The 21,789-nt window shown below is 34.8% G+C and overlaps 2 protein-coding genes and 1 long non-coding RNA gene across 3 annotated transcripts; 2 read left to right on the forward strand and 1 right to left on the reverse strand.

Moving 5' to 3' along the window:
* Positions 1–168: 168 nt before the first annotated feature.
* fgf6a (fibroblast growth factor 6a) lies at positions 169–6,846 on the forward strand. Its single transcript, XM_079602873.1, has 3 exons — positions 169–2,170; positions 2,719–2,822; positions 4,836–6,846. Exons 1-3 carry the CDS (start codon positions 1,834–1,836, stop codon positions 5,010–5,012), a joined length of 618 nt encoding a protein of 205 aa, XP_079458999.1. The 5' UTR covers positions 169–1,833; the 3' UTR covers positions 5,013–6,846.
* Positions 6,847–10,344: 3,498 nt separating this feature from the next.
* Positions 10,345–12,679, forward strand: LOC306993933. The gene is made up of 3 exons (XR_013796575.1): positions 10,345–10,637; positions 10,713–10,816; positions 11,233–12,679. It is a non-coding gene; the product is annotated as an uncharacterized lncRNA (long non-coding RNA).
* A 6,114-nt stretch (positions 12,680–18,793) lies between these two features.
* On the reverse strand, positions 18,794–21,623 carry tigara (TP53 induced glycolysis regulatory phosphatase a). Its single transcript, XM_079603200.1, has 6 exons — positions 21,410–21,623; positions 20,760–20,797; positions 20,517–20,638; positions 20,033–20,110; positions 19,833–19,943; positions 18,794–19,500 (listed from the first exon to the last, which is right to left on the reverse strand). Exons 1-6 carry the CDS (start codon positions 21,439–21,441, stop codon positions 19,111–19,113), a joined length of 771 nt encoding a protein of 256 aa, XP_079459326.1. The 5' UTR covers positions 21,442–21,623; the 3' UTR covers positions 18,794–19,110.
* Positions 21,624–21,789: the final 166 nt, after the last annotated feature.

A 21,789-nucleotide genomic window follows, 5' to 3' on the forward strand; every position in this document is an offset into this window, starting at 1 on the left:
AACTTTAGTTGTAAGTGCCTAGAAAGCCACTGAATTAAATATTTGTCATTTTTGAGAAAAAAAATCAAGCACGCTCAAATGTTTTTCTGTCTGTTCCTGAATGGGTAAATGGTGTTTGGTTAATCTTATATGTAAACCGAGGATAAAACCTTCCAATTACTGCACTAATTGTACTGGTGTGATTGTCATGTTATAAAGTGGATGCAGTTTCAGCACTCAAGTGTCATGATGCCGCCTCGTGCAACTACTCCACATTCCCTTTTGTTCCTTAAATTAGACTTCTGAAGTGTTTTGACAATTAATGCTGTAGATAAATGGGTCAGGATTTTGCATTGAAAAAACAAACTGCATTGAGCTTTATCATGGCATCCTTAGGGATTATGTCTGACTCATTTTTAATTATGGTTTATTCATTACTTTATAGGCCAAGGCTGTAAATTCATAGAAATAATTATTTGTCTCCATTTAGAGATGATAAGCTTAACATCTTTAAAAAACAAATATAAAGAAGGGATTGAGCAATGATACCATAATGCTACTCATCTGGTCTTCTTCCCACTGTATTCCCCTTTTTATTACATATCATATTTAAAAATTAATGTTGATATTTTGGAAACTTATGTTCCCTGTAAGGTTGATTTAAATTGTACACCAATATTAACATAACGTAATATAACTTAACATTTTGACTGATTTAGGTTAATTAAATTTGAGAAGTGTTGTGAGTCTTAAATATCATTAATCCCCAAGGAAATTAAAACAAATTGCCTATTTCTTCCTTTAAAATAATCTTAAAGGTTATTAACAAATCTATTGCATTTGCCTCATATACTCTACAAAATGATTGTGCTATACAGAATTATGCATAAATGATCAAAATGATAGTAATAAATAGCCTAATATACAAAATATATATATATAAAAAAATACTTGACAAGCAGGGTGTAATTTCTTATAGGTTATTTGATTGTAACATTATGATAGAGCGCACCCTGGTGGACACATACTGTCTTTTATTTTTGTGTACCTGCCAGGTGTAAAAAATATCTATCTATCTATCTATCTATCTATCTATCTATCTATCTATCTATCTATCTATCTATCTATCTATCTATCTATCTCAATTAGGTTACGTAAGTGATCAAAGGAGTTCAGCTCGCGCTCGGACGTGCGTTGCGTCCAACTATGTGTTTTTACCCACATTAATAAATCACGGGGGCATATTCAAAATATATCTTAGTGAAAGCTTCCTGAGCAAACAGCGCAGGAAGTGTTTTGCGAGATTGACATGGCCCCGCGGTGACAACTGGTCTGTTTTTACACCTTCCTTCTAAATAAGGAAGCGGCCCGTCGGGCATATGACCACAGGTCCAATTTGGGAGCTGCCAACGAAGCCCATCGCGCACGCCCCGTGTTCTCCCGCGAGCTCTCGCGCTCACTGTCCCCGGGGCCGCTCGCGTGGATCGACAGCGATTGGGTTCTCGCGTTCGAACTGACCCCCGGTCGCGGTGAGGTCAGCGTGATGTCATCCTGAAGGTGAGTGATGTCATCCCGAAGATCTCCCAAGCAAGGTGAGCTTGCATTTTGGTGAGTGTGTGGTGCTTCCCATCCAGAGAGGTGAAACATGGTAATCATCATCTCCACCACCACCGCCACCAGCTCAAGCTCTGCCGCCCTGCTCTTCTCATCTACCGAGGGGCTTATTGTGTTACACGCGCGCAGCCCCGACCTGCCTTCCAAAAATAAGCCCCTGCCACCATGCCGAAAGAAGAAAAACAAGAGTGGTATTTTTAGGGGCATTAATTTTGACCACGTGCCCCGAGGGTAAACCGGATGGCCACTGCGCAAAGGTTCCTCATCAGTATGTGCGAGAGCAGCGGGCGCTGGACGTGGACTGCGGTTGTTCTGCTGGGCTTTCTGCTTGGGATCGTGTCCTCTTACCCCACCTCGAACAGGACTAATGCAACTCCACTGGAGAAAAGGTGGGAGACGCTCTTCTCCCGCTCCGTTTTGGGGATCTCGGTGGAGAAATCGGACCTGAACTGGGAGAGTGACTATTTGCTGGGCATTAAGAGAGTGCGGAGGCTGTACTGCAACGTGGGCATCGGGTTTCACCTGCAGGTCCTGCCAGGCGGAAAGATAAACGGTGTCCATAATGAGAACCCGTACAGTGAGTTGCATCCAGAAATGTCATGCATGACTCGTTATAGCAGAGATGCAGAAGGATTGAATGAACAGCTCAATTATTATTTTAATTTCAGAATATAGACCTATATATGGGCTATAATAATATAATATTATTTTATATTTATAATTATTATTATTATAAATTAGCCTATATTATTTTCTATATCATTTTATTATTTTTAAATATTATTATTTGTATTATTGCATGTGTCCTAAAGCAATGACATATCTGTTCAAATAAACCCTTAGTGTCAATCACTGCCGAGTTTCCCGAGGCTCAAACATGACACGAATGCATGGACGAATTTAGACGTCAACTAATTTTACACAGCGTCCATCTGCTTGTCGTACATGCCAGAACTGCAGGGCTTTTTTTTCCCTTTCATGTCACTGTAGCCTATATAAAAAAATTAATGTGCCAGCATGGGAGAAAATGCAGAACAAAGGCTTGTGCAGAACGCATCCCGCAGATAAATGAGCTGTCGTGTGCCACATTGTCATGTGTGTAACACTGATGTTCTGTTCAATCAGGTCTCATTGAAATCTCAGCGGTAGAGAGAGGAGTGGTTACTCTATACGGAGTGAAAAGCGAGATGTTTGTCGCAATGAACAGCCGCGGAAGGTTATACGGAACGGTAGGTATGCCTGTCGTTTGATTTCATTGTATTTGTGAAGAGAACGCCACTTCAGTTTTACTACGGTTTTAAATGGGTCAATGGCAAATAAGGATTCTGGTTTGAGGTGATAAAAATGCTGATCTTTTCACATTAGTGCCAAGTTCTTAGAATTAATAGGCTTGTCTTTGTAGGCCTATGTCATATTCTGACACATTCTGATTCTTAAAAAATAACAATACACATTTATTTGCTTGTTTTTCTTCTTAAATGTCAAGTGGTATAACCATTAAGTAAAAAGTAGGCTATACCTAAATATTTTCCTGGCACCCTGGATACATGAAACCCATTTTGAATGATTGTGTTCACAGCAAACAGGCCATCATAAATATCAGGACTTATATATAAATAACTGTGCACTGTAAAAAAAATGAATTATCAAAAAGTTAAGACAACATAATGTTTTACATTGCTTTATCTAATCAAAATAGCCTGAGACATTTTTAAGTTAGAGCCTAGCCTACAAGATTCGACTTATTTTATAAGTCCTTTTAATTTAATTTAAGTTGAAATTACTTAATCGTTCAAGTTGATTGTACTTAAAAAAAATAAGGCAGCAACTTTTATAGTGTGGTAGGCCTACTGGCGTTATGAAATCAGGATTAGAAGCGTAACCTTGCTTACGCAAGAGCTGGAGACTGCGTGAAACGCGTGATGCTGTAAACTTTAAAGCCATGCGAGCGTGCATCGGAGCGATCACCTTGTAGAAAAGTAAAAGTTACCAGACATTTACTGACATTAAATTAGGCTACATTAATAATACATACAGTACATTGATATATGATTCGCTGACGAGAAAAGCGTGTAGAAAATAGTTTTAGGTCAATATGCTAGAAAACCACAATCCAACCATCAAACTGAAGGTTTTGTAATCTTACCGTGCCGAAACGTGCACATATGGAAATGCAAATGTAGCAGTTCCTTACCGTGCTCAGAACGGTTCGGCCTAATGATTCAGAAGAGTGAAATAAAAAGCATTTATTGTAGGCTATATTTGAAAAACTTATGGATTCTGATGGAAAAAAGATCGTCATTGACCCACATGCATGAGTGAATGTGTTTGATTAATTTGAAGTTGACTCAAATATGAGCATCATTGCCTGGATGGAATATGTCATTTGCTTTGTTTTGTTTTTATGATTCCTCAGCTCTAGGCCTAGTTGATGATGCATTGAATACATTGGCTTGTCATTCATTTTTAATAACTGTTGGCTCTGAGCAGTGGAGTGTGATGTTGTGCATGGCTTAAATGTAATTTTGACCTACTTTCAACTCGCATTACTTAGATGCCAGATCTCACCATGAGTAACACATTATCTTTTGATGACATAGACAGAATCATCAAGCAAAAGTGCTTCTCAACCTTTGTAACTCCATGGTATTCTATTGTCAAAGTCAATATTCACACACATTCCGGTTAAAAAAAAAGATAAATAAAATAAAATAAGGATGAAACAAAGCTGTATTGTTGTAAGTTATCCCAACATAATACAAATTACCCATGTATACATTTGTTTACAATTCTAACTGTTTATTATTATTATTTATATATAATTTATTTATATATTTTTAACATTTTTATTTAATAGAATTCCTGTCCTAGTAAAAATGTTTAATTAGCTTCTTTCTTTTTTTTTCTTCAAACAAAAATTGTGAACAAAGCTTTGTTTAGCATACAGAATATGTGCATGTCATTGAAAATGAATCTAACCTTGAATTCACGTGTATGTTATGTGATGACTGTGAAAGTTTAAAAATTAATTCACATTGAGAAGTTTCGAAGCTTCTAAGAAAACTGGGAATGAGTTGCCTGGATTTTTAAAGCAAAGCTTTTGTCAGTTAGATCATTATTTATTTAAGATGAACCGGTGTGAGTTTCCCTCAGATGTATATTGAGAGTATGTGATGGAGAAGTGTTGGGTGGGGTTTAGGAGGAGGATATCAAACTAACTCTCTAATCCATACCGTTTGTAGAGGGCCTTCCATGACGAGTGCAAGTTCAAGGAGACGCTGCTGCCCAACAATTACAACGCATACGAGTCTTCCATTTACAAGGGATTTTATATTGGCCTCAGCAAACATGGCCGCTTGAAGCGAGGCTACAAGGCTTCCCCAGCAATGACTGTCACACATTTCCTCCCACGTTTATGAGCAAAACTGGCAATAACACAATAATTTGCACATGTTGGATGTTCTCGTAGGTAACCCAAACATGCTAAGAGGTGAACTGAAAAGAACTAAAATAACACTTACGGTATTTATTCTCATTGAAATAATAATAATAATAATAATATATGTATATTTCGGTAGCTTACTTTGTCTGAACTTTGTGTACATGCCATTCTTTGCTGCTTATGATTTCTATTATGAATATATGAGAGCTTTTTTTTTGCCCTCTCACTTTTTATGGGTGCTTGCCATAACTGGTGTAAACCATACCTGGCGTTGGACTAACATCCTCAGCTTTTTAGAAGTGAAATGGATACTTTTTATTACCTCAAAGAGCCACGTCCGCATTGGAAATATTAGGGAGGGAAAAATAAATATCAGTTTACTCTGATCTTCATCTGTTGCGCCATTTTACGAGGGAGATGAAAGCACTTATTTTTCGGGAGTTACTCCTTTTTCATGATTTGGTGGTGCCTTAGCCTCTGCTATTTTGCCTCCTTTTGTGCATGCAAGAAAGAGGTTTTTGTTCCTTTTTTAGATCAATAACTAAAAACTGATTGCATGCATACTTATTGGGAGTTAAACTCAGAGAAGGCCATTTTACGCCTCATGTAAGGTCAGAATTTGACTGGGACGGCTTGACCTGTAAGGTTTGTGTGCTTCCATTTGAACGGATAGTGAAAACTGGTCAAGCTAGTGAAATGCATTATGTGGCACGGTTATATGAAAGCATAGCTGTTGCTTAGTAATAAGGAAACCTCTCATTTTACTTATCAGATTAAATATAGCGTGCGATTAAACTTCTTTTGTTAAATCACAGATATGTGTTGATACTAGTCAGTGGTGTCTCTGTTTTACCTCTACAGTCAGTGATCTCCAGTGAGGGCTCATTCACCAACATGTTGACTGCATACTTGAACTCCTCCTTAAAAACGTCTTTGGAATGTAAAAACCAATACAACCGTCTTAATCTGTTCGAGATAACGTAATTTGCTCGTTACTTTATGTTTGAATACCAGACATAGACCCAAACACCTGTGCACACTCTTAAATTCCCAAGTCAGTTGACTTTGTCTAGAGAATTTGGTCGCACTTGAAATTGAATTGAACTTCGGTATTTAGGCATTCCCCTAGCTCTAGAATTAAAGGAATAGCAAACACTGTTAAAAAAAATATATATATGATCAATAAGTTATGACAACATGTTTTTACATTGCTTTAACTCATCAAAATAAGTTAAGCAATTTTTAGATTTAACTATTTTTTTTTACATTTAGTTTAATATGATAATATATCCAAGGTGATTGTACTTTAAAAATTTAAGGCAGCAACTTTTCTTTTTTTTTACAGTGTAGATTAAGAGAATCTGTTCATTTTCCATAGGTCGCAGCTCAGACTGCAACAATCAAGATCTGTTTATATCTTTGCTACAATACCCTTTTATCTGTTTGGTAATCACTGCAATACTAGTACACATAAACCTTTCTTTCTCTTGCATTAATGCTTCTACTTGACATTTTGAGACATGTTAATGCTACAAAGGAGAAGGATGTTATTTTTATAACAATTATGGCTGGGATGTTTGAGCCAGGTACACTGATATTTACACTGTACTATCATGGAGTGTGTGTGAGACTTTTTCCTTAAAGTTATATAGTTCACCCAAAAATGAAGATTTCTGACCCTTATGTCGTTCCAAATCTGTGTGACATTCTTTCTTCTGTGGAACATGAAAGAATACACTTTGAAGAATGTTTTTGTTCATACAATGAAAGTCAATGGGGTCCAAAATGTTGTTTTTGGACCCCATTGACTTCCAATGTAAAATGATGTTTCACAGGTTTGGAACAACACGAGGGTGAGTACAATGACAGAATCTTCATTTTATTTCGGGGTGAACTAAGCAAAACTGAAACAATATGGGTATGGTCATTTTTTTGTGTGTGTTTTGGGTATAAAGAGAGATTTTCAGCTGCGTTATGTTGATAATATGATCTATCTATCAGTAATGACAACTACAGATTTAAAATTCTTTGTACCCCAAAAATGGCATGCAATGTTATTGCTTTAATGAAACTGTCAAAATGACTGCTTTTTTATGTATGTGATGACTGATGTTAATTTATTGATATGTATCTTCACTGTACCCTGTCCTCTGTTACATTTCTGATCTCTTTATATTTAGGTGAATAGAATTTTGCATGGTTTTTAATGCAAAATGTGGGTTGGAAATGTTGTATCTAGAAGTTAGGCCCTCTAAACTAAGTGCTTATGCAGAAACCGCTATTTCTCATGTAAGTTCCACCAGTTTCTTTGTACTGTACTTTGTCTCCAGCTTTGAAATGGCCCCATTTGCAGCTTGCGAGATGATTGTAAGGGGTAGTGCATGTGTGCGTGTCCTTGTACGTATGCAGCCTTTGTTTTTCCTCAGTTTTGTATTCCTGCACTGAGGGGCAGACGTCCCCTCCAAATTCCCCTCCTATTTTCTAACATATACCTCACCTTCTGCCTTAGTTCCAATTTGTTGAAATGATTGTACGATTTGTTGGAGACAACAAACTTTTTGCCAATCATTTTGTTCTCTGAAAAAGAAAAATGTAAAAAGAAAAAAAAAATGAGTAAGAATTCTAATATATCAAGAAAATGTTTCCTTTTATTTTTATACGTATGTGCTGTGCACAGCAGCCAACTGTATTACTGAAATGAAAATAAAAGGTTGTTTTTTAGCCTCTGTTTTTGCAGTATACTTTAATTGTGTTTTAATAATGTGGTTTTATTTAGTCCTACATGTGAGATTTAGTTTGAGTTATCAATAAAAAAAAGTGGATGGTATTTGTTGGGTTAGAGCCTCCTCGTGTGGTCAAAATCCGAAATGCATGAGATTCCCATTTAATTGTGCTTTATATTTACGTAAAATTACCATCCTGTGTATTTAAAATGTTATTTCATATGCCTGATTATACGCACAGAGCACATGCAACTGGCAATGAGCAAACAAATAAATAGTAAATAAATAAAATAACAAGGCTGCATTAAGTCAACAAAATTGGGACACTTTTTGGTAAACTGTGTATTAAAAACATATAAAATTGTCTCTTGTATGAAAGTCAATGGGTGTTAAGTAACTTTAGATTTGATATAAAGGTGCAGGTCTTTTAAAATAACTATTTACATCACTATACCATTTACAACATCAGCTTTTTGTTTAGCTCTTACAAACTAAAAATGGTAATTTTATCTGAAATGCTGTTTTTCTTAAGAATTATTCTCACGTCTGTTAATATATAACATTACAGATTTTTGGCCATTGTTATTTTTTACATTTTTGTTTTTACATTCTTATGTAGGCCTATATTTAGATTCTTTTTTCTTTTTTTTCCAGTTTTTTTCTTCTTCTTTTTTACATTTTTAAAATTTTATTTTTTACCTCACAACAGATCTTGGATCCGTTTAGTAACTTTAGATTTGAGGAAAACAGGGCAGGTCTTGAAAAATATCTCCTTATATCACCACTATATTATCACTATTTACAGCATTAGCTTTCTACTCATTTTAGAGAATTCTGTTACAAACTCATCTATGTTCAGTTCATGTGTTATTGCTTTTTCAAGGTGGGCCAAGCTTCTGATTGGGTTGGCCCCCCGTGGAGCCGGGCCTGTTTGTGTGTGTGTGTGTGTGTGTGTGTGTGTGTGTGTGTGTGTGTGTGTGTGTGTGTGTGTGTGTGTGTGTGTGTGTGTGTGTGCGCGCGCGCAAGTGTGTGTGTGTGTGTGTATGTGTGTGTGCGTGCGTGCGTGTGTGTGTGTGTGTTTTTTTAATGATAGGCCTACATTTTTTTATTTATTCTACTGCCGTTTTCAGGTAAATTGGGACACATTTTCATCTAGTTTGTGCTTGGATAATACAATTACTTACAACAGGATATTGTACTTTTTTTCAATATGCAAACAGACAAAAACAGACACATTAGCGGATTGTGTTAATAATGATGATGATGTTTCTTGCTCAATTCTGGTTCCTATAAAAAAAAAAAAAAATGGTTTTGGAACCAGTTGTTTTTGGTTTTAGAAAACAATTTAATTCCACTAGCTTTTGCATATTCCAATTGTTGCACATATCTGCGAAAGAAGCTTTTGTTTGCCAGTTCCATGGTTTTCTGACAGAGGCATGACTACATCCACTCACAACTCTTCACTCTTTTTTTTAAAGGTGGATTTTGGAACACACTGTGCCCTGGCCAAATACGAAGTCTAGGTTCCTGGCCTTCCTCCACTCTTACCCTGTACTCATTGATTGCCCTTTTCATTCTTACTTCACCATTGATTATGTTTGTTTGGCTTTTTTTCCTTTCTGCCTATAGCTTTCTGCCATTTTCTGAAAACAATTTCTCACATTAAGCAATGCATTATCTTTTTTTTAATAGGATGTCCCACTTTAGCTGAATGCTACTGTCCCATTTTATCTAACACATAGGCTACAGGTAAATTGACAGTAACAAAACTTAATAAAAAATAGAACAAAGATGAATTATCACTTGAACATATGTAATACAAATTTATATTGCATATTGAAATACTGTTTGTATTAGAATTTACATTTAATGCATGAAAAAAAAAAGTATACACAAAAAGTTTATTTGTCCCATTTTAGCTGATGTCCCACTTTTGCTGAGGTGGTGAAGGATAAACATCGTCCCCCTCGAAAACGTTTCATTCACTTGCAAAACCCCAAATGTTTTGCGTTCCCCGAGAAACATTATGTTCCCTCGCAAATGTTTTGCGTTCCCCCGATAAACTTTGCATTCACTCGCAAAACTTTCTCGGGCGAACGCAAACATTTTGCGAGAAAACAAAAAAAGCATTGAAATATATTTTTTCCTCCCATCTCATATTCTTTTCCCTCATATTCTTTACCTGGTGAAGAGAAAAAAATATATGAGATGGAGGAAAAAATATTTGTCAATGCTTTTGCGTTATCTCGCAAACGTTTTGCGTTGCCACAAGAATCTTTGCATTCCCTCGCAAAGAGCTCAAAAGGTTTTACGAGAGATTATATATTAATATTGGCTATACTATGCTAATGTTTACAAATGAAACCTTATTGTAAAGTGTTAGCAAATAAATGACAATAAAAACTACAAAAAAGGACACAACTTGTGATATAGGCATTTTAGACTTTAATAACTTAAAAGATGTTGTAAAAATATGTAAAATTCCCAAATAATAATTTGGATACCCAGGATCACTTGACAGTAAAATAATCCGGTTACAACTGCCAGTTGCATGTGCTCAACAGTAGCCTAAAGTTCATAGTTGGCAAACATGACCTTTGAACTAATGTTCCCCCAGTTATATAAACCAGCAGTGAGATGCCTCACTGTATCCTGAGCTCTTGCCTGATCCAGACTGATCATGCACATGCTTCATCTTCTCTGTCTGGCAGCTCTAAGCATCTGCACACTAATAACTTGTCATCCTATACAAAAGGAAACAATCCAAACAGATTTAATATGTGGAAATCTGAGAGATATGGAGGCCAAGATCAGCAGCAAGTTCCTGATGATTACATTTAGCAATAGGATGAGGAAAGCCATTCATCAACAGTCAAAAGGTAAGATGATTTTTTACATAAACTGAATATTTTTTACTTATGATAATATTACTGACACTCTTTTATTTCATAAAGGTGACATTTTACTGAAGAAAAAAAGCAAGGACTGCTTTTCCGTACTTGATATTAAAAATAATAATATAATGTGTTTGGATACAACCAAAAAGCCACATATTTCAGTAAGTATGATTTTTTATTTATTTATTTTTTATCAATATTAATCACAAATAAATACCTTTTACAGCTATTGATATATACTTAGACATTTGCTATCATAATTACTATGTTATGGATTAATAGACAGATTTATTACGACTAAAAGCCCTAAATAAAAAATAATAATAACAACAATAAATTCCAATACCAAATACTTTTAATTACAGTACTGTTGGGGGTGAGTTTTTTTATTTTTTATTAATAAGAATTGGTTAGAAACTAACACTTTTATTCAGCAAGGATGCATTAAATTGATCAAAAGTGACAGCGAAGATATTATAATGGTTCAAAAGATTTCTTTTTCAAATAAATGCTGTTCTTTTGAACTTTCTGTTCATCAAAGAATCCTGAAAAATAAAATTTGGTGTGTTATCCTCAGGTTGATGTCATTAATAAGGACTGCTTTAAAACAATTGAAAGAAAGAATTCCTATCAATCTACACGGAAGAGTGATGCAATGATCAAGCTTTTGGGAGCTATGAGCCACACTGAGGCTTATGCAGAATTACCTCTGCAATCAAACAACCATAAAACACATCTCAGGCAGAGAAGAAGCCACAATATTGACCCATCTGATCCTTTGGGATTCGAGAACCCCAAGTCGAAAACCAGCAATTATCGAAGACTAAATCGAGAGCGAGAGCGCAGCAGTAATGTTTCTAAAGAGACCATCACTTCCTATGATGACCCTTTACACGTACTGCTTTCCAAGAGCCCAGTCAGTCCACATTTACAAAAAGAAAAGAAAAATAAGCAAGTTGCACCATCTGATCCATTCTGAACGAATTAGGTTCCTGAACGGTTTTACAGCCGCATGCCAAAGAAAACCATCCGTGAATTAAACTACATGGGATGGTTCCCTTTTTGGATGATAGCCCACCTAAAAACAAACAATACACCGATCTGAAGACCTTCTAATGTAAGGTTAAGAAAGCAAATGGTTCCATGGAAACAAATAACCATCAACTGATGCAATCCAGGGCCTCTTTTTCAGCTCAGTAAGTGAGGCTAGTTTAGGTCACTGCTTGTCAGTCCTTTCACCTTTTTAAGTCAGTTAAAATTTAAACTACTCTGCAATGCTGTGGCAATGACGTTGTTTTCATCAGAACTGCGCAAGAACCTTTTTCATTGATTGATGTGGGTAATATCATGAAATACTAAGAATCACGTGCATTTGGCAATTATTGTATTGCAATGTTTGGGGTCTGCAATTTGTATCATTACATTTCACGCCGAAAGTAGGCCTAAATATCATAGTTTCAAACATATATGAGATGGTGCTGGCCACCTCTGCTGAATTATTTATTGAAGAAGTATTGATACGTTTTTATTTATTACATTTTATATTGATGTCTTTAATCTAAATCGAAAAATGATCAAATTTCTATTTATCAAATGTGAAAGACATTTTTTAATTGTATGCTTTAGTTCAACAATACCCTTCAATTAAATCATCTTTGTAGGAAGTATTAAGAAAGTACAGGTTGAGAAAGTACATATTGATTATAATGTATAATTTATTGAGCAAAAATGTAAAACAAAAAATGAATTCAAACAATAAAATTATTGGGTTACATTTTTTTTGGTTCCTGTTCTTGTTAAAGTTTTATGTTATGAAATGAGTGTCACATATTTCCCTATTAAATCTCTTTAGTTTCTCACAAGTTTCTCAGCACATTATATAAAAACAATCATCGGTGTTATGTTTAAATTGTTTTTTTTGTCAGGTAATGATGCTTTTATATTTTTGAAACAAGATTTTCTAGATCTCACGATTAATGGTGGATGATGATGATAATCGAGTACAAGGACAATAAAAAATATCAATGATAAACGGATGTTTCGTTTGATTGTGTTTGAGGGGTCCTTCACACACTAACTTGTTTTGGCTGTTCATTTACACTACAACAGCGTGTTGGGGGCCTGAAAACACAAACTTTTGAAAACGGGTTTCAAAATGTACGTGTTTGAAAACGACACTGATATTCTCTCCGAGTAAACTACAAAAAAACAGGCAAATTTGTGAAAAATGACAGGTATTACACGTTCAGTCTATTGGCGCATAGTTTTTCTTTACAAAGTGGCATCGCCAACTACTGGCCTGGCAGCGTAATACAGCGTTTTTATTCGTTTTCGAGGATTCGTGTGAACGGGATTGTTTTCTCCAGTCAATTTTTTACCGGTCCAATCAGCGAACAGAGGGAGTGGCTGAGAACGATGACGTTGAGGTTGTGCGCTAGTTTGAGTCGTCACACGTCACGACCAAACGTTAGCGATTGGTTATGGCAGATCCAGAGTGGCTCTGGGCAGATCCAATAGTTTTAACTTCTACAGAGTACCCGTCTTCAAGGAAGTTAACGTTTGTCAATGGAGAGAGGCCAGACTCTCTGTACAAATGAAATGTACGAGAGTCTGGTAGAACCAAGCTAGTCGTCTGTATGTGAAAAACGCAAAGAAAAAGCTTTTCTGTTTTTAGTACATCGTTTTCATGTAAACTTGCTCTTAGTTTGGTTTTCCATGTTCTTGTTTGCCTGATTTCTAGTTCCTTGTTTGTTTCCATTGTTTTTTTTAAATTAAGTACCTGTTCCTCTGTTGATTATCTTCCCTTGTGTATTTAAGCCCTTGGTTTTCCTCAGTTCCTTGTTGTGTCCATAATACTTTATGGTTCTTATCTTAAAAGTTATTTGCTTGTTTGTTCTGTGTCACGCATCTCTCTTGGATTATCTACACACGACACCCCATAGGCCATTCTACAGAATTGGATCAAAGTCAGAGTTGGAAACGTCTTGAAAAAAAGGTGTATTTTTCCACAAATTTTGTATGGATCCAAATTGTATAATATCCAAGGTACACATTTCTAGTAATTGTGCAGTTAATTATCATATTGTATTTTCAGAAAGTTTTGGAATATTATTCCTCTCCCCACATTTGTCACTACCCAAACACAATTAATAATTTAAAAGGCTTATATTAACCTTTTTATATTTTGTTTACATCAACCTTGTAAATATATTTTTGTGCTATTTTTATAAAAAAAAGTTTTCACAGGTAAATCAATATTTCAAGTGTAATTTATATTTGTTGTATTTTGAACCCAATCTTTTTTTTGTAAAAGGCATTAAGTTTTCATACTGATATCAAAGTTAAGGATTCATTAGTTTGAATATACATTGAACCAAACACTATAATAACATCTTAGTTGATAATTCAAAAATAATACAAAAAATGCATGTTTTGGTCGTGACGGCACATTTTCCGTATAGTTACAGTAATGTTTTGGTAGCGACCACATCACATTACAGAATTTTAACTCGCATACTAAAACACTACTAAAACATACTAAGTTTAAGATACTAATGATTTGCATAACTGTACAACATTTTATTTTATTTCCCCCAAATAAATGATTATGTGTTCCCTTTTGTCACTACCAAAATAATGATGGCATGAATGTTTCGGTAGTGACAGTTTAAGATACTTGAGCCTAGTTCAAAGATGATAACCAGCACATGGTAACCTAGCACAGTTGTACACACATACAAACTAAATTTTATGGAATTACACCCAAAAAAGTTAGCTTAAAATTGCAGATAAAAGGTGTTTGGTAGTGACGTCCCTTAAAGTTACACACAGATTGTCAGACCTTTGAACACATTTCCTTCAAAATGATGGTAGGCTACACATCTACAATGAGAGAGAAGGACGGGAATATTTCCTGATCAAAAATGTAGGGGTGTGGTTAAAATCAGTCTCAGCCAATAGACTAAAACACTCACTGTTTTGGTAGTGACATGAAAATGCGGGACACTTTTTGACACGGGTCATCGTTTTTTTTTTTTTTTTTCAAACTTTCCTAGCATTGTTAAAAGGCAAAAGATATTCTTTAAACTGATGGCAGTTAAGCTCCATCCACAAAAAAACTGATTTCAAGTCCCGGGTCATGTTTTTTTTTTTTTTTTTTTTTTTTTTTTCATACTTTTGGGATTTTGATGACAGGTCCCGGGTCATCGTTTTTTTTTTTTTTTTTTTCATACTTTCCTATCATTGTTAAAAGGCAAAAGATATTCTTTAAACTGATGGCAGTTAAGCTCCATCCACAAAAAAATTGAGTTCAAGTCCCGGGTCATGTTTTTTTTTTTTTTCATACTTTTGGGATTTTGATGACAGGTCCCGGGTCATCTTTTTTTTTTTTTTTTTCATACTTTCCTATCATTGTTAAAAGGCAAAAGATATTCTTTAAACTGATGGCAGTTAAGCTCCATCCACAAAAAAACTGATTTCAAGTCCCGGGTCATGTTTTTTTGGGGGGGGTTTTTTTCCATACTTTTGGGATTTTGACGACAGGTCCCGGGTCATCGTTTTTTTTTTTTTTTCATACTTTCCTATCATGGTTAAAAGGCAAAAGATATTCTTTAAACTGATGGCAGTTAAGCTCCATCCACAAAAAAATTGAGTTCAAGTCCCGGGTCATGTTTTTTTTTTTCTTCATACTTTTGGGATTTTGACGACAGGTCCCGGGTCATCGTTTTTTTTTTTTTTTCATACTTTCCTATCATGGTTAAAAGGCAAAAGATATTCTTTAAACTGATGGCAGTTAAGCTCCATTCACAAAGAAATTGAGTTCAAGTCCCGGGTCATGTTTTTTTTTTGTTTTTTGTTTTTTTTCATACTTTTGGGATTTTGACGACAGGTCCCGGGTCATCGTTTTTTTTTTTTTTTTTCATACTTTCCTATCATTGTTAAAAGGCAAACGATATTCTTTAAACTGATGGCAGTTAAGCTCCATCCACAAAAAAATTGAGTTCAAGTCCCGGGTCATGTTTTTTTTTTTCTTCATACTTTTGGGATTTTGACGACAGGTCCCGGGGTCATCGTTTTTTTTTTTTTTTTCATACTGTCCTAGCATTGTTAAAAGGCAAAATATATTCTTTAAACTGATGGCAGTTAAGCTCCATCCACAAAAAAATTGAGTTCAAGTCCCGGGTCATGTTTTTTTTTTTTTTTTTCTCATACTTTTGGGATTTTGACGACAGGTCCCGGGTCATCGTTTTTTTTTTTTTTTTCATACTGTCCTAGCATTGTTAAAAGGCAAAATATATTCTTTAAACTGATGGCAGTTAAGCTCCATCCACAAAAAAATTGAGTTCAAGTCCCGGGTCATGTTTTTTTTTTTTTTCATACTTTTGGGATTTTGACGACAGGTCCCGGGTCATCGTTTTTTTTTTTTTTTTTTTTTTTTTTATACTTTCCTATCATTGTTAAAAGGCAAAATATATTCTTTAAACTGATGGCAGTTAAGCTCCATCCACAAAAAAATTGAGTTCAAGTCCCGGGTCATGTTTTTTTTTTTTTTTTTTTATACTTTTGGGATTTTGACGACAGGTCCCGGGTCATCGTTTTTTTTTTTTTTTCATACTTTCCTATCATTGTTAAAAGGCAAAAGATATTATTTAAACTGATGGCAGTTAAGCTCCATCCACAAAAAAATTGAGTTCAAGTCCCGGGTCATGTTTTTTTTTTTTTCATACTTTTGGGATTTTGATGACAGGTCCCGGTTCATCGTTTTTTTTTTTTTTTTCATACTTTCCTATCATGGTTAAAAGGCAAAAGATATTATTTAAACTGATGGCAGTTAAGCTCCATTGACAAAGAAATTGAGTTCAAGTCCCGGGTCATGTTTTTTTTTTTTTTTTTTCATACTTTTGGGATTTTGACGACAGGTCCCGGGTCATCGTTTTTTTTTTGTTTTTTGTTTTTTTTCATACTTTTGGGATTTTGACGACAGGTCCCGGGTCATCGTTTTTTTTTTTTTTTTCATACTTTCCTATCATTGTTAAAAGGCAAAAGATATTCTTTAAACTGATGGCAGTTAAGCTCCATCCACAAAAAAATTGAGTTCAAGTCCCGGGTCATGTTTTTTTTTTTTTTCATACTTTTGGGATTTTGATGACAGGTCCCGGGTCATCGTTTTTTTTTTTTTTTCATACTTTCCTAGCATTGTTAAAAGGCAAAAGATATTCTTTAAACTGATGGCAGTTATTCACAAAGAAATTGAGTTCAAGTCCCGGGTCATGTTTTTTTTTTTTTTTTCTTTTTCATACTTTTGGGATTTTGACGACAGGTCCCGGGTCATCGTTTTTTTTTTTTTTTTTCTTCATACTTTCCTATCATGGTTAAAAGGCAAAATATATTCTTTAAACTGATGGCAGTTAAGCTCCATCCACAAAAAAATTGAGTTCAAGTCCCGGGTCATGTTTTTTTTTTTTTTTTTTTTTTTTTTTTTTTTCATACTTTTGGGATTTTGACGACAGGTCCCGGGTCATCGTTTTTTTTTTTTTTTTTCATACTTTCCTATCATTGTTAAAAGGCAAAATATATTCTTTAAACTGATGGCAGTTAAGCTCCATCCACAAAAAAATTGAGTTCAAGTCCCGGGTCATGTTTTTTTTTTTTTCATACTTTTGGGATTTTGATGACAGGTCCCGGGTCATCGTTTTTTTTTTTTTTTCTTCATACTTTCCTATCATTGTTAAAAGGCAAAATATATTCTTTAAACTGATGGCAGTTAAGCTCCATCCACAAAGAAATTGAGTTCAAGTCCCGGGTCATGTTTTTTTTTTTTTTTTTTCATACTTTTGGGATTTTGACGACAGGTCCCGGGTCATCGTTTTTTTTTATTTTTTTCATACTTTCCTATCATTGTTAAAAGGCAAAAGATATTCTTTAAACTGATGGCAGTTAAGCTCCATCCACAAAGAAATTGAGTTCAAGTCCCGGGTCATGTTTTTTTTTTTTTTTTTCTCATACTTTTGGGATTTTGACGACAGGTCCCGGGTCATCGTTTTTTTTTTTCGTTTTTTTTTCTTCATACTTTCCTAACATTGTTAAAAGGCAAAATATATTTACAGTGTTTCATAATTAAAAAAAATGTAACAACTTTTTAAAAGAAAGAAATATATATATTTAAAAACAACAATGAAAAAACAAAACAAAAAAAAACATTTCAATATTTTCACAAGTTGAAATTTAGGGGTTAGGGTTCGGGACAGCCAACTCCCAGTTGAAAGTACCCAATAAATTATGATTTTATATATATATTAAGCTTACTTATATTTTAAATATTATTGTGGGATTCAATAGATAATAGAAGGATCTTAGTAAACATCTAATATTTCAATACTTAAATGCTTTTTAACTGTGTTTTTTGGTCGTCGGACAGCAGTTTGCACCAATTCTGTAGAATGGTATACTGATTACTGACAATCTGTTTAAAACTTGTTTCCATTTGCATTGGACTGGAATCAGCTGGACTTGTTGATGTTTGTTTTTACTGATTATGTAATTTTAAGAGGCAAGTAGGGCATAGAACCAACAATTTATCCTTTCTTTTGTCAACAGATTTGGGTGCATGAGTTAATTCAAACCTTCACTCAACAAACACCTTAAAACAAGGTCAGAGTAGCTGCATTTCTTCAATATTGACTGTTCTGTGCTGCTGAACATGTCAGGACACTCCACAACTCTTATGCAAATATGAGGCACAAAATGCATAAAAATATTGTGTTCTTGCATATAATTTTAAAAGTCTTTACACAAGCAATGCATGGTTTCGGGTTCAGTAATAACAGGTCATGACATCATCCTTTAAAGATGAAAACAGAAGTTCACCTAAATAACTTTAGTTGGAAGATATATTGGTAAGAAAATATTGCAGAATATTATGGCACATGCAGTGATTTCAATGAGAATAAAATAAAAATTTTCCAGTCGTATATTTTGTCATTGAAGATTTCTTAAAAATGGTTAAAATAGTCTCGTCCCATTCCCGAGAACCAAATATTGCGTATCATCTCGTCTCGTCTGCCAAGTGTTTCGTCATACCCCTAATAACATATAATTTCCCAACAGCAAAATTGTGGCTATATATAAACACAACAACATAGATGTATGACATATTTATTTAGTTAACATTTACACGTTTATACCATTCAAAAGTAACTCAATAACTTACATACACACATCTCCCTTGCAGAAAATGAATAATCTTCAAAAAACAATATTTAACACTGCCAGTGTCTGAATGGTATACAATATAGGATTCATGAGTTATATTGTAAAAATCAAATCAGATATTTGTAAAGGTTGTCTTTCCAAAAGTCGATATATCACAAAATTCTGTATGAAGAATCAGGGGTAAAGTGCTTGAACTTTGACATGCAAACATTTGATTGCCTTTTCTATTCATATATTGTTGTTCTTAATCAGCCTTGACGTGATCTCTTCTGTTGATGAACACACATTTCATGTCTGAAAGTTCAAAACCCGCATTACCACATTTCAAAGTGATAATAAAACGGCACATTCCGGTGTTCGGGCAGATGGAAAACTGTTGAGCTGGGTCTGAACAACGGCCCACGGGGCACTTTAGGTCCTCAAAAAAATGGCGCATCATTATGCTCATATAAGCCCCGTGGCCAACAACCAAGGCATGGACAGAAACATTCAAGACTCCGTCATCTGGGAGTCCTGCAGGAGCCCAACTGGTTTCATCAGATATGGATGTCTCATCATCTTGTACTTTGTCTTGATGGTCATTAGCTATTCGCTGCATCATAGCCTTGAGAAAATCCTTGATTCGCACCTTCACCTGAAAGGAATATAATCATATATATATATAGTAAAAATAACTAAATAAAATGTGCCTCATTTAACTCATTTAAAGACAGTAAACAGAAGTTTAGGATGACAATCAGATTTGTTGTTTTTTGTTGAAAATGTGAAGAACTAAAATGTTGATGTATTGATCATTTACATTTTAAAATATTATATTAAATACATGGGACACAGGACATGGACTGTTATATTCTATTCTATTAAAATATAAACTAAATATTGCCATTTAAAGTGGCTGTTTTCTTTCATCACAAACCAGCTATATTATTATTATTTATTTTTTTACATATGTGCCATAAATTTTACCTGCTCCACGGTTTCTCCCTCGGGTGGAGTGAACTCTGGTAAAGGCTGCCCGGCTGCTTTAGCCATGTTTTTCATTTCTATGACTCGACCTCCCTCAGCTATACCAAAACTCTGGAGAGAAAAATTGTTCTGTGATGCATATGAAAAGTTGCTCTTATCAGACATTTTTCTAATATTATCAAGCTGTACTCTGTACTTACTCGCTCTTTGAGTGATTGATCTGCTACTAGTTCTATATCATGGCAGGTTCTGTTGTTCCTCACAATAATCTCCGCAGTCTGTAATTTTACAAAATAACGTGATTATTCATCCTAACAAACGAATACACACAAGGAAAGTGATATCTGTAACACGAAACCAATAGGACACACTAGTTAGATATGATTATAACTTCAGTGGGCATGTGCAACATTATAACAATAACATGTGCATATTGCAAGTTAACAGATCTTGTCTGTTAACATATGGTTTCTTTATCATGTTCAAAATAGACTCACATAGGTATATATCGCTTTAATGCTTACTGACTCTTATCCAGGGAAACATGCATTTCCAGCTCAAATGACCCACATGAGCACTGAACAGAATAACCTAAAAAGAGTTCATTTTATTTTGGGGAGAAACATTTCCCTCTACCTGTGGCAAACGTGTATGTTTCTACTAGACTTGAACTATGTTACTTACCTGCTTGGCACGTTTCATGTCACTGACAAACACATTTGTGAATTTTACATCCCTGAGGTACTGGCCAGCGGCCTCAGATTGCCGTATCCCAATTTCAGAAAGCGGTGAGTCTATTTTCTGACCTAAAAGCAAAGAAATTATAGCTATAGTTTGTGGAGCATGTGCTGAGATGTCTGCTTAATGCCTGAAATAAATGCAGGGGTACTGATATGGATAAAAAAAAATTCCCCGTGAAAAAAATACCTTGTAAAAGGCCATCTTTGTTGCACTGCGTCTCACCACTGGTAAACCAAAACAGTAAAATGATCAATAAACACTTTATTACTAACCAGCACAGTTGTAACCAATAATTTGAATTCAAAGAAAACTAGTTGTAATTGTGACTAGAGGTGTTCCTGACTTCACACGTTTATTATTTTAGTTTGTATTGAAAAAGAAAGGAATTTTGCAAAACCTCTTTCAATGACGACAACATAACTTAAATGTCTAACTTATTTAACATGGACAGTGAGGGTAGGACTTTTTTTTTTTTTTGCCTCTGACCTTTCACTGGAAGAGGGATTCGTATTGCCCTTTAAACATAAGTTACAACAGACATTAGTAATATGATATGAGGAGCCCAGTAAAGTTTAAACTAAATTCCCACTAGCATATTTAAACTCTACTAAATGTCAGACAGCCCTCGTGTATTAATATCGTTCTATAACGCCATGACGTTCAGATACAGAGCTATATTTAGAACTACTTTAGCAAAGTATAATTAAAATATCAGGTCACTTTAATTTACTGAATCAATAATGCAGTGATTATCAGTTGGTAATGTAGAATGAATAGGTAACGTTATAATGAGATTTTTTTTTCATTGAGCAAACAAGACAGAAAAGCCAACTTACTGTCGGACTATCGTTAAACCAAAAGCGAGCATTGCTGCAGCTATTACGGTGCAGTTAACAGCGTCGTGAGGTTATAGATGTTCATCCATTGATCCAGGAGTCTGTCACGGCAATTGCGTTTTCAAATATGCGCTGCTGTGGTGACAGCACTTCCACTGACACCGTACTTGATTTAGCCGGAAGTTCGTACGCATGGCTGATAGGTCCGACTCAATTTCCAAAATGTAAGCAATATTTGCTATCCTTTTAAATGTTGTTTATAAGGGTGCTTATTGAAATTGAATTGATCCCAGTTTTAATTTTGATGTAGTTGAAACATTATTAAAATGTATTTTCTTGGCTGAAATGGTCGTTGCTTTTTTTAAATAAAAAGTTTGTTG

Source organism: Phoxinus phoxinus, assembly GCF_949152265.1.
Source record: "Phoxinus phoxinus genome assembly, chromosome: 25".
Lineage (NCBI taxonomy): Eukaryota > Metazoa > Chordata > Actinopteri > Cypriniformes > Leuciscidae > Phoxinus > Phoxinus phoxinus.